General features: G+C 38.0%; 1 protein-coding gene across 1 annotated transcript; it reads right to left on the reverse strand.

Annotated features, from left to right (window-relative positions):
- Positions 1-3,498: 3,498 nt before the first annotated feature.
- LOC103798242 (proprotein convertase subtilisin/kexin type 5-like) lies at positions 3,499-13,858 on the reverse strand (the record flags this gene model as incomplete). Its single annotated transcript, XM_009070492.1, has 3 exons — positions 3,499-3,635; positions 12,492-12,680; positions 13,741-13,858. Coding segments are annotated over 3 exons (444 nt in total), but the record flags the coding sequence as incomplete, so codon positions are not given.
- Between the last annotated feature and the right edge of the window lie 304 nt (positions 13,859-14,162).

A 14,162-nucleotide genomic window follows, 5' to 3' on the forward strand; every position in this document is an offset into this window, starting at 1 on the left:
CTCTGAAACTAACACCAGACCGAGGCAATCTGTGCAGCAGTGACCTGAACAGCTGCGTCCTGCACGGAGGGCTCTGTCTGAGTTAGAACATTCCTCATGGTAGCGGCAGCAACAGTTTTTGTTCACATAGAGACCATTGCCTGGTTTAGCTGAGTTGCGGGAAAAAAAAAGAAAGCAAAAGAAAGCAGAGTGGCTGTGCCCTGCCTGCTCGAACTGACATGCTAACTGCCCTCCTTTCCATGCCTGCTCCTATGCCTGCTCCTGTTCGCAGCGCTCCTGTTTGCCCGCCCCTGTTCGCAGCGTTCTGGGTCACTTGCTTTCCCTGGGGCAGTTTAAATCTCTGACCAACGAGTCCGGTCCTGCCCCCAGCTGTGTAAGCCTCCCACAGGTAGCCGCGCTCAGCTCCAAATCTTTCACCACTGAAAAACTATAGTGAGAAGAGGTGACAAAGTGAAAATGGAAACACTGGCAATGCTGGATTTTCCTTTCAGAGCTCTAAGGCATGCTAATCACAATTTTCAGAATGGTGTGCCTAAAGTTAACCACATGACTATACAGCTAACATTTAAATAACATTGGCCACAGTCTGAAATGTTACCACAGTCCAAAACTTGTTTGCTGCTCAGCAATTTTGAAAATCACACATTATCTTGGTCTTCATTAGCCTTGTATTACATAAAAGCTTTTCAAAATTCTGGCTTATGACTGCTGATTTACTATCCTAAACCAAAAAAATCTGATTATATAGATGACTTCAGCAGGCAATAAGAGAACATGATTTGATGGCCAGACAGAGAAACTTTATTTAAAAGTTGAGATTGGTTATCGGAACATAACAGAGCTAATGAAGAGCAGAAATAAAGAACTCAATTCTATCAAGAGCAATTGAGTGAGGCTGATCTTTGTGTTAGAATTTTTAGACAGAAAATCATCTAAGCAACATAAAATCAGCACGTCCATTTTGTCATAATTCTGAAATTAGTGAGTTCATTTTTGTTCAAAGTAAAATGTATAAATACAGTTGAGTTTGGCTTACGCACCACTTGGAATAGGAAGGAAACTGGACAACTTAGAGCAAACCAGGACACAGGAGGAATTCTAATGTGCTAGCACCAAGTCATGCTGGAAATAGTCCCACTGAGTTTGTAAGCTGCAGGAGTGATTGAACCCCCTGGCCTCCCAGAAAGGCACCTTAAACAGGAGAATTATACATAGCCATCTTTCCAATCTGAATAATTTAACAAACCAAATTTGAATCAAGAGGAAGACAAAGTACTTTGTGTCTGTGACAGAAACATTAATGGACCTTTCCTGGACAAAGTAGATGTGAAACAGTTAACATTCTTTTAGAATAGTCAACTACATGCACAGGCCCTATTATGCTAGACTTTCTTATTTAAACTCAAAGCTTACAAGCAGTTCAGATCACATTTTAGTCAATGTTTCTTTATATATTTTTTCATGTAGTTGAAACAATAGAAGTACTTATACTTAGCAAGGCTCATTTGACAAATTTTAATGAGTTCCAATAACCTACCAACAAACATACTCTAAAATCCCCTACTAATGATTTCACAAAGATAGATTTTTATAGCTTCAAGTACTTAAGTAACATCTGTGTCTTATAATTCAGAACTTATTTTTAGGAAGTCAATTAGAAAACTTACTGCTTTGTGAGTTTATTTAGCTGCCTGAGATGGATTGTATAATTTCTTTCACTGAATTAATGTCCTGGTTTCAGCTGGGATAGAGTTAATTTATTTCCTAGTAGACAGTGCAGTGCTGTGTTTTGGATTTAGTATGACAATTACCTGGTAACACGCTGTTTAAGTTGTTGTTAAATAGTGCTTACTAAAGTCAAGGACTTTTCAGTTTCCCATGATCTGCCAGCAAGCAGATGCACGAGAAGCTCGGAGGGAGCATGGCCAGGATAGCTGACCCAAACTAGCCAAAGGGATATTCCATAACACAGAATGTCATGCCCAATATATAAACTGGAGAAAGCTGGCAGGGAGCTGCCAGTGGGGATGGAGTCTGGCATTAGTCCGTGGGTGGTCAGCAAATGTATTGTGCATCACTTGTTTTTCTCGTGTTTCATTCCATTCTATCTTTTTTTAATCTCCCTTTTAATCATCATCATCATCATCATCGTCGTCGTCACTGTCGCTATGACTGTATCTCACTTTATTTCCATTATTGAACTGCTCTTATTTCAACCCACAGGTTTCACCTTTTTCTGGTTCTCCTCCCACATCCTACTGGATAGGGGTGTGGCAAGCAAGCAGCTGCATGGTACTTACTTGCCATCTGAGGTTAAACTACAAGAAATATTAACTAATTCTGTTGGTAATGTCATTGCAATCCTAAATACATTTCACAGCAGTAATCAACTAGATTTGCCTTTTCAATGTAATACTATTGCATTCTGACATGCCATCCAATCAGAGTATTAATTTAGATTTGGTGATAGATTATTTCCAATACATCAGTAGTAGCATTTATCTCTCTAACACGTTTTAATCTGGATTATTTGTTCAAATGACATGTCATCTTTGATTGCTTTTATCAAAGAGTTTTCACGTACTTTGATGTGGGACTCTAAGGGAAGGACTATACTCAGTATTCATACAGAAACACTGGCATTTTTGTCTGTGTATAATGTATCTATTTCAAAATGCACTTTGCCCATATATACAGGAGTACCATGCAAGCTAGCAGTGGTAGGGAGCCATGAATTTCTTTCTCTTGTATAGTGAGATTTTGTAGTTACGCAAACAATGATAATGCCACTTTTTCTTATGGGTAGGCTAATAAATACAAAACAAAGAAAAACAATGTGGAAATGAAATCCCTGGATCCCAGGCAGCCGATACAGGCCAAGAAAATATGGGCTCTGTATCACTTAGGATGGTCACAAGCAATATGAATACAGCAGGGTAACTCTGGGGTGCTCTAACTTATGTTGAAGATCTGCCTGAGAAATCCACATTCAACATCCAAGAACACAGATGGAGATACTATCATTTCATTCAAATGCAGCAGATGAGGTTTCATGGAATTTTATATCCTTTTTCCTTGAAAACTGTGCTTAGTAAAGATTTGGCTTTCTTTAAAGCACTGACTCTTGGTAACCTGTCAGATGGTACAGGAATCTGTCTCTGCTCGAAGAATTCATGTCTAGTATGATGCAGCTATAAACAGCCGACATCTCTTTCTATTCTTTGAGGCAATGCATGTAACTGCAAGAAAGAGGGCAGTGTACCCCTGACATGAATTTTTCCATGGAAACCAGAAATAAATTCAGAATAAAAGTGATCCGTATGTATTACACAATATAGCAAGGTAAAAATAAAGAGTGCATTGATAATTGAAATTAATGCTCTTCCCAGCTTTGCCTTCACACTAAAACTGGTGAGGTGTTCCAGACACAAATAGAAGGCAGAAAACAGCAAGCATTCTTCAGAATTCTCAGAACAACAATAAAGGTTATAGTCGTACCTGGAGTCTTGAAATTTCTCAGCTGAGATGGAGTATCACAGATTTCCAAGATCCAGTCACCTGCTGCTTTTTCACTCCAACAGTGAGTAGTCATAAACTCCCAGTTTTTGAATCCTTCCATGGAATGATCAAAAAGCCTAAAACAAATCATGACATTATTTCATGTGAAACTTTTTTCTGGGGACCTAAGCCTCCAAGTGTGCAAACTCTTCAATCATATACTAATCAGCCAGTTCATTCATCTGTGCCTTTACATAACATTATTCATGACAGTTATCTCAAATGTATTTCAAGTACATTCAACAGGTTCTTATTGTTTTGATGGAAGAGAGTCTATACATGCCATCAGGGAAAACTTCACACAATACAGAATTCTGTTGGTGTAACAGCATTCTGTAAATACAAACAATTTGTAAGTTCAGTAACATTTTTTTTTGTTTTGGATTGGAACACTTAAAAGGGATTTAAAATCAATAGAAAGTTATAAATGACTGAGACAATAGTGATTCAATATATACGACTTCTTGTAAGGAAGTAAAATGTAACTGAGACAGAGGCTTCAATCTTCAAATGACCAAATTATTACTCTCTTCAAACACTTGACAGAATTGAGTTTGGGTAAAACTGAGTGACTAATGTCATCTGATGGTTTTATCTAACCAACAGATTTACCATAATTTAATTACCTGGGTTACGGGTGAAGAGGTCAGCGATTAGGCTGACTAGTAATTTCTAGTATGGGGAGCCCAGTTAAGACACTGCAATGTGATCCCATGTGAGAAGGGTAAGGAGGACCCTTTCTGGCCAGAGATTAGACACATGAGAATTTTCACTTTCATTCAGTATTCACAGCCTGTAGCTTGGTACCCCAAAACTACTGATGAGAAGTGCATTCTAATCAAGACTGTTGCCTCCAATAATGTGGCATGGCTCAGCTTTTAAAAACACATATATAGCTATACATTCACAGAGATATGTATGTAGATCTATTTTATATGCATGTATACTTATATGTGTATCTATAATATTTAACACTATTTCAATTTGGTCTTTATATGTGAGAATACCAATGGTAATAGCTATGCTTAAAGACTTTTAATAAAACAAAATCTCTACTGTGGAAAATCAAATAGATTTAAAATGCCTTTCCATAAAATAGAGGAAAATCTAGCATTAGACTACGTAAATGTTATATTTGCACTTGTGATTCTTCGTTGCTGTTTTCTGAGCTAATTTCAAGCTTTATTCTCAAAAGGTTGTGAAGTTCAGCAAACACTGGCAAAAGAGGATATCTTGTAGGAACATTTCTGGTGAAAATCACCACACAGGATGTGAATAAATTGCCACAGATTTTGCTGGAGGCTTTGGTCAGTCAGAGGCAAGGGGGCAGATACTGTGAGCCCACACTTATTGCAAAAGAAACTGTATGGACCTGCATGCCTGGTGCACTTTACAGGGCTCAGTCAAAAGCTAATTTTCATGCTCTCATTTCAATCAAAGAATTATAGAATCATAGAATATCCTGAGTTGGAAGGGATCCACAAGGACCTGCACAGGACAGTCCCAAGAATCACACCATGCCTGCGACATTTGTCCAATGCTTCTTGAACTCTGGCAGGCTTGACACCATGACCTCTTTTCTGAGTCCGTTCCAGTGCCCAATTACTCCCTGGGTGAAGAACCTTATCTTCATATCCAACCTAACCCCCCCGACACAGCTCTGTACTATTCCCTCAGGTCCTGTCACTGGTCCCCAGAAAGAAGAGACCAGTGCCTGCCCATCTGCTTCCCCCTAAGGAGGCTGTAGGCTACTATGAATTCTCCCTTCGGTCTCCTCTTCTCCAGGCTGAATAAGCCAAGTGACCTCAGCCACTCCTCATATGGCTTGACCTCTAGACTTTAAAATATATATATTTAGCATTAGGCTTCATTTTTGAGATTTTTTTTCTGATGCAGTTCTGTGCCTCTGCATGTGCCTATATATGTATATATACATATATTCTGGCAGCAGAATCGGCCTGTTACATGTCACTATTAAATCAGTTGTGTGAATAGAGCAAATCTCACAAACACCTGACACATACCATTTGCTGAAAAGGTTGAAATTACTATGCAGTTATTACTCAGAATTTGCATGTGAGTATGTCCTATTTAAGACATAATTTCAACCTGTTAGTTAAACTGTTATATGGTTGTTTTCTGACAACTAACATATCACTTTCTAAACACCCTGTCAATGCAACAAGGCAGCAATATTAATCTTTGCCATTGTGGCAGCTAAATTATATAGCATTATATAAGTACTGTATTGTATTGCAAATTTTGTATTCATTGGAATTCTACTCATGTACTTGGAAAAACAATTTTCTGTTTATTTCTACTGTAATTAGCCTAATATTCTCAACAGTATTTTTTGTATAATTGTGCTTATTTGTCTTGTTTTTAAAATTTAAATTATTGTCAGATTACTGTTTTAACAATGCACCTTTCTTTTAAGTACTTTTGGGAGGAAGAGACAAAAATTCCATATGCCTTTGTTGTGTTTATAAAAACACATTGACCTAAATATGCTATGACAGGAACTGTAAGCTTCCATCCATGGAAATGGGGAAAATCTGGTAATATTATTTTAGAGAAAAATTGACCAGCTTTTTGAATTCTATAAAGTAAGGACTAAATTGGAATATTTGAATGCATGAACTGTGTTTCTCAAAAAGATTCCACAAAGAGTCAAAAAGCTACCGACAGATCAAAAGATCACTCAAAAACAAAGTAGAAAGATACTGACTCTGACACTGTCTGTCTGTGTATGCTGCACATACACAATGGTCCAAGTATTTTTCTGTTGCTTTGCTTATGCACCAGCCTCTCAAATCAAAGAAGCTGTGAGGCAATACACCCATTTCACTTTCAGTGGTGTTAAATGTTTGAAAGTAGTGATCAAATGTTCAGGTGTACTTTCCTTATTCAGGAAGAAATACATATGGAATAGTATCTTTTAAGGTGCATGGAGCCAGTCCAGATGTTAATTTTGTTATTTGTCAGGTTGATGCCAAGTCAAAATTCATATCACGGACACACTTATGATAGAGATTATCATAGATTAGTAAATTATTAGTATATGGTTTGATGAATTGTTGGTTGACTATTACAGGTCATTGTAGATTAAAATAATTAAACTATTATATAAACTCTCTCTCTCTAAACTATATTAGAATAATCTGATAGCTTTTATGACCATGATCATGTACTCATGCACATAACATGCTTTTGAAGACCAAAGTGAGTAACAGCACTTGAATTTTTAAAACTTATTTCTTAACATAACCACAACAGAATACCAGTTCTATCATTCAATTACTCAGGTGACCCTTTCTTAGTAAGAGGACACTTATTAAGGTGGATGTGATTGCATAATTGACTATATCCAGTGAAACTGATTATAGGTGCCTGGTTACAATGAACGACACTACATTTTTTTAAAATCACTCTTTCAGAGAAGCTTTATGCCATACTCATCACATGCCACATGTATCTATAAGAATATATGTTACAGAGTGTAGAATAAAATAATTATTTCCTTAAAAGAAGTTCAAGAGTGTTGGCCTCTTCCATTGTCACCACTTCAGCCTAGAATTTGCATAACCTTCCTATTTAACAATGTAATTTAAAGCAGAAATACTAATCTGTAATTTTAGACCTAGAAGAAGGTAGTTAGCCACTTTCTTGCAATTCCAGAAGTAGGAACATAAGGCTAGTCTCTCACAGTCAAATCTCAATCAAAAATGCAATAAAGCAGCATGTCAGCTTTTTAGCAAAAGAATATCTGCATTCCCAAGTACTCAGAAGTATTTGTTTTAATTTTTAATATCTTGTGAGAAAAGGCTGTGGAGGTAGGGGAGCTGTTTAGTAACACTGCCATCGTGCATCATGAACAATTAAAAGTAAACATGTAAAAGAGCTATTTTTTTTCACTTGAGAAAGTGCAGCCACACCTGACTGTCAGCCACACTTGTATACTGACCTCAACACACTGAGAGCCAGGAAGCCCTGCACTGGGTGATGGCTGTGACTGCAGTGGGGTAGCTGGCAAGAGACAGGTATTTTCTTCTCTGTAGTCTTTGTTATGATGTGCTCCAGTCAGCTAAACTGGCAGCCTGATAGGCAAGCAGTCCTTACCCACTAATCTGCTTGTCCACAAGACTTAGGTGTGCTCACGGTCTGAAGAACTGATGGAGCGACTTCTCAAGATGCATACTTGAAAATGCTTTGGTCAACTATCCTCCTTAAAGCAGCTCTTCTCCACAGGGTCCAATCACCAGCTCCCTGTGAGATGTACCCCCTGAGAAATTGCAGACAGCTCAAACTTACTTAACCAATGCTTCCCTCAGACCCTACTGCCCTCCTGCACTGAAGTACTTGGAAAACAAGAAATGGTCAGAGAACACACTAGGCACTTCAGAAGCTTTCTCACCTACATATAAAAGATCACTTAAAACTTCTGGATGTGGATTGAAAGAAGATGTATTTAAAATATATGCATTCACATATTTTTTCTTTTTTAAAAAAAATCTACATTTTACATTTTGTTATCACAGTTAATGAAGCAACGGACCTCTCTGAGCTGTCATGATAAAGCTGTTTGGAGAACAGTTACATGAACAATAGGGTGCAATGCCTGCCTGCCTGAAGTAGTGAATAGTACAGCAAACACCATCTTTAAATGTGTAGAGCTTGACCCCAGGAACTACACATACTTGCATTAAATGCTTCATCATTACTTGCAGACATGTAAGGCTGAGGAGCTCCACACACTCCACTGATCAGCCAGCTTCTGAGTTGGGAGAAATATTTTCCAAGAACTGCTTCACCTCACAGACACAGTAGAAGCACAGAATTGTTGTTTGCTCATCATGGACTTAATAATATCATTTCAGAGACCATTTCAGTTACTGTAACTGCAAGACTCAGTATGAAGGCTGGCCTTACACTTTTCATCACATTTGCATATATAAAATGCTGGTTTTGTTTTATATTAGAGTATAATGTGTAAAATGCAATAAAGATGTGCACCTATAAAGAAAGGTTTCCTGTACTTCTGAATGCCAAGACTTTTTATAAAGCAAACTAGTGAGTAAGATTAGATAAGAATATCTTGGTTTTGTTCTAAGAATTTCCTGCAGAGGAGGGTATTACTAAAATTTACTGATCGTCTAAGGTTTCATGATAGGAAAAAGATGGTCATGAAATTACTTCCCTTTGTTACTGAACAAAAGTATTATTAATGTCAGTGCCATAATATCATTGGAAGCTAGTGGCCTGGAAAGTTACCACCATATGGCTGAAATATTTCAGTTACCCAGTTTGAATGGCAGCAGCTGCTTTAAATTTAAAGGGCAAGAATGAAATAATCCATGACTTCAGAGGGCAACAAATGAGCCCTAAGTTTGCTTCTTCTATCCCCTTTGTATTTAGCTTCTCCTCCACAGTCCCCTGTACTAAGTGTTTGTTATAACTGATCTTGATATGTCTCAAAAAACACTCAGAAACTCACCCTGCCAAATTCAATGGCCAATTGTTTTCAAAAAGAGGATACTGTTCCCCTTTGGTATTAACTGTAGCCTCATCATCATACCAGCCAGCATTTTCCTAGCCTGTATTTTCCTCTGCTGCAGTACATCCAATGTAATCATGTTTAGTACTTTCAAACAACAAAGCAGATGTTCCCTGTAATGCAGATTTTGAAGAATGCACATAAGGCTCAAGCCAGTGACAGTGTAATCCACCAAATGCCTGCAAAAGAATCCACATCACCTCTGACTAACAAGTTTTCTTACTGAAGTCATTTTAGGGGATGCCAACATTAAGGATAAAACATGCAGAAAAAAGGCTAGATACTGCCTTGAGGGACCTACTTGTCAATGTACCAGGAATTACACACAATGACTTTTTTCCAGAACTGGTGGAGAAGAAGTGCACTTGTAAAATATACCTTTTGCACTTAAAGACATTTCACCAGCAAACTGTTTCAAATTAAATCCAGATGAGTAATGGTAAAGCAATAAGGTTTTCCCTGGGTTCCCTAAAAACAGCTGGCATTGCTGCTATTAATCATGTGCATATGCATTAAAAGGTCTTGTATGTCTGAGAAAAGCATCTCAGCCAGGTAGTAGCAATGTACAATAGCCTCTGGGACCTTTGCCTGTAGAAAAAAAACCCGGACTGCTTGCTGCCAACATATATTTGTATGCGTGCTTACATCTGAATGCATTTATCCTGATTTTTAATATTTTAAAAATCAAATGCCTCATAATTAATTTCTCACATTAGTGAACAATAACACTGCTACTTCAAGTTTTATTTTATATGATGATGGTAAAACATATACACCCAACAACACTCAAAATAATACTAATTTCAAGATCTCTAAGCTATAAGACTTTTTACAGCAAGACAAAATACAAGCCCTGAAATGCCATTTTATAAAGTACTGTGTCCATATCCATTACTGTACCCTAAGAAAGGGCTTATGAAGGCTCTAGGTATTTCAGATCTGGAACCTGCAATACACATTTATCCCCAATATTAGTAGCCCAGAGTTGTTTGTTTTATCCAAATATCACAACAAGTCAATATATCTCTGAAGCTTGCACGGGAAGGGATTTTTCATGTGACTCTCTGAGCTCTGTCATGTTTTTTGGGAAGTGGCAAAACATGAAAAAGGCTTTCAGGTTTCTTTGTTTCTTCATTTTCTGGTTAGTCTTCTGATACTATAGGATAAGAAACAGCTGAACATCCCCTTATTTTAATACATACATTTGCATTCTCTGTCTCTCTCTGCCACAGGTACAGAAAGTAATTACTCTCTCAAGTGCAAGGGTTAAAAAGAGACTGATTGAATTAAATTTTGTCCCTATGCCACATACATACGTCTCCAGAGATGAACTGTGAATGCTGGAATGTCTTTATCTCTCACTTTCTCTGAGTCAGCTGCAAGACATGAAAGCCTAAAGCCAAAAAGTTGGCTCTGTAAAGACCACTGGGTTTACACAAGATTGAAAATCCTCCAACTATGTATCCAAAGAAAACAATTTTTTTCATTTTGAACCAAGGAAGAACTGCTGCATGAAAATGGAAAAGAAAGCTAAAGAAGGATTTCTTCAAACAGAAAAACAAAAGCCTGTTTCATAACTACTAAGAGAAGCCTGCTTGTGCACTGGTTAGCAGAGGACAAATTCTTTGTACAGTGTAGCAGCGTAGCAGGGAAACACACATATATATGTGTGTGCCTATATGCTATATCAGCAAGGCACTGACAACACTTTTAATGAAACACAGGAGATATTCTAGAGGGCCCCAAAATTCCAAGACAACTTTCTCTCCATTCGATGAATAAACGTCTACAGCATGAAGACTGTTTTCAGTACACCTTTTCTTTTAAATTCACACAATCTCTAATGAAAATGTGGGTTCACACTTCAATCAGAACCAAGTACATCTGAGCTTCACCTGCCTCCGAAACACGTTTGTTTCAAAAGGAAAAAAATGTCCTTCTACCACTGAGGTACAGGAGGATATACAAGTCTCCACAGCTAGACAGACAGCATTTCAGGATGGGTAAATGTGAGTGAAAGGCAGCCTGGAATGCAGGCCACTCCTAATTCATTAAAAGCTCTGAAGACCAGGATTAGGGACATAAAGTTTTGTGAAGACTTAAGCATGATGGCAGAAGAGTTCTCACAGCATAGGTTTGACACATGGCAGATTTTGTAGTTTCTGAGATATTAGGGAACGTCAACTTTTCTGTGCGTGCTACGTTCTGTGTCCGGCAGAACGGCAGACATCTCAATCTGATAGTAATCAAGAAAAAACATTTCTGTATCATACTATGGTCCTATCAGGAAGATGATTTCTAGTCAGTTGGAGAAATATACAAACATTTCTTACTGTAAATGTAGCTTATTTGCACATTGGGAAATGGGGCAAAGTTTGTGAAGGTTTCTGATGTTTCTTAGTGCCTTAACCATCTCTGGTAGGAGGCAGGGTTCTTGACCACAGATTTAGCAAGATCTATCTGTGAAAGACTGCCAATGTTTTATTCCAAGAAAAGACTGTTTCTTTTAGTAGACCAGAGAAATAGAAATATCACTGGGTACTCTTTTGGTTTGCTGATGAACCCTACCTTCAAGGATGTAAATTGCACAACTGTTGGAAATGATACATTGCACAATGAGATATTTGTCTGAGTCCAGACAGGAAAAAAAAGACACCTTGATGCAACATGACAGTTTCTCCAAGAACATAACTTAGAGATGACAGGATGAGGAAAAAGATTGATCTTTCTTAGTGGTTGTTAGAATGGCTTGACATTGGAAAGCAAGTATCAGTCACAATCTGCAGGATAAAGGCTGACTTTTAAAAATTTTAATTTGCAGTTTACAAATGAACCCATTAATTTCAATGTACTAGTGCAACATCTCAGTGTTATTCTACTATAAGCCTCTCATGGGTTGAGTATACTACTTTCAAAAAAGGATATGGAAATAAAAACATAAAGGCCTTAAAGAAAATAGTATTGATGAACCACTACTCTGATTTTTATTACCAGTGAAAGAAAGGATAAGAAAGGAGAAAAATGAAAAGTAAGTGGCAATAGTACATAGAAACACTTCTATTTAGCTTCCTTATGAACACTGAGCCTGTTGCTATTTTCTTCACATTTTCTACCCATCTAACAACTGGTGAACCATAAAAGACTATTAAAATTGACTAATCTTTGTGTTGCAGACTATGGACTTCAACAGTTTTACAGGCTTCTCTTCTACTGAGATTGTCATCTTTGAGTTAGTTTCCACTTCATCTCTCTCTCAGAAAAAATAATTAGCCTGTGTCTGCCATCAAACCTGCTGTTAATGACTCCCCTGTTCTTTGCTGATACTGACATCTCAATGCAGGCTCTGACTATACTGTGAAATTGTGTTGTCATGCTATACCTGTTGGCCAAAAGCTGTGACCTCGTTCCAGAAGGAGAGGTTAGGTAAATCGCCAAGTCTCCACGTCGAGGGTGAGTAATAGTGATGCGCACAATGACATGCTCCAAGTAGATCACATGGTGGTTAGGATTATCGGAACAGCCAGTAGCTTTGTAAATTGAACGGACAATGCTGTCAGGCCGTATTGTTCTGTAACAGAAGCACAGAAAACAACATTAGCATTTCTTGGTTTTTGTATGAAACAGTCAACCACATCGTTTTTGCTTTAAATTGAATGACCGTGTTGGACAACTGAGAAGTCAGTAGCATATAACTGTTAGTTTTAACACGTACTTCCTAACTCGAAATATCACCACACGATAAGCATTTTACTGCAACTAATGGCTATGGGGAACTACCTGTTATGCACGTACAAGAGGTAAAAGAGGACAGTGAAAAAGCTGTAACACGAATAAGCCTTTGGGACAGAGCATTTTTGTGAATTAGTGGCCAGCTAAGAATTGCTGGGATTGTCATGGGATCACAGCTGGAGCTGGTTGCTAAGCCCCAGGAAATGCCCGGCATAACTGTAGTCCTTGCTTATGTCACAGTAAGTATAACATGTTAACTGTACTGAATGGCATCTGACTTGGTTTAAATTGGCATGACATCCTTGCAGACTATACCAGTGCATGGATCAAGCCTGTCAAATATAACTATCAAACAATAATCTCAATGCTTTGGAAGTGTGCTTTACAATTAATGCTGTCTCTGTCACAGAGTGCACATACAGAATTTTGCTCTTATGTCTGCTTCAAATGAAACCCTACACTAGCAAGTGGAAAGCAGTTTAGTCTGAGCCTCTGAGCTAAAGACTCTCTTAAGACTGCTTGAGGGAGACAATCTCATACAGTATGGAAAGAGTATTTCCTTATTAGATTCTGGACTGCTAAGTCTGTACTCTCCTTACAAAGGTGCACTCAACCAAACATTCTTCTTCTTTGGTGCATCATGTCTACAAAAATCCATTGTTATCCAGTCTGGCTATTTTATACCTTCACTGACTGGGGTGCTCTTTAAACAAGGACCTTTTTCCAAGCAATATACAGAACAATATTTACAGGCAGATGACCTTGCATCTGCAAATGTGACAGAGATCCCTGGTATAGCTTTTGAAATGACGTGTTATACACAATACAAGGAGGGGTAAATTACACCCAATTTCTTTCCATAAGTTTATGCCAGCAAGAGGTTTGCTAGCGGGTATTACTTGATTTGCCGATCTGTGTTCTCCACACACACATGCTGTGGAGGGACCGTTGTCCACTTTTCTGCTTCTATCACCATTGCTTCAGCATCCATCAGTCCAAATCCATAGAGGTGGCTCACTGCAAGATACAAACAGAATGGTTGCAGTTATAGCATAAAACCTCGATTTTCATCATAGACTAATTCCAGAGAGTTGCATCCTAACAGAAGCTGCTTCTTTTCTACTTCTTTCTTGCTTTGGTTCAAAGCTCAAAAACCTCATTGCCAGAAACAAAATTGACTATATCTTACTTGTTCATCAAATCTGTCTACTGCTCTATTACAGAAGTGGCAAATGACCATCAGTATTAACACTGCCCTGCCTGACAGCGTGGATCAGAACTACAGAATGCCAGAGAGTACAATTGCCTCTAACTACTCTTT

Source organism: Acanthisitta chloris, unplaced genomic scaffold (genome assembly GCF_000695815.1).
Source record: "Acanthisitta chloris isolate BGI_N310 unplaced genomic scaffold, ASM69581v1 scaffold9512, whole genome shotgun sequence".
NCBI classification, from domain to species: Eukaryota; Metazoa; Chordata; class Aves; order Passeriformes; family Acanthisittidae; genus Acanthisitta; species Acanthisitta chloris.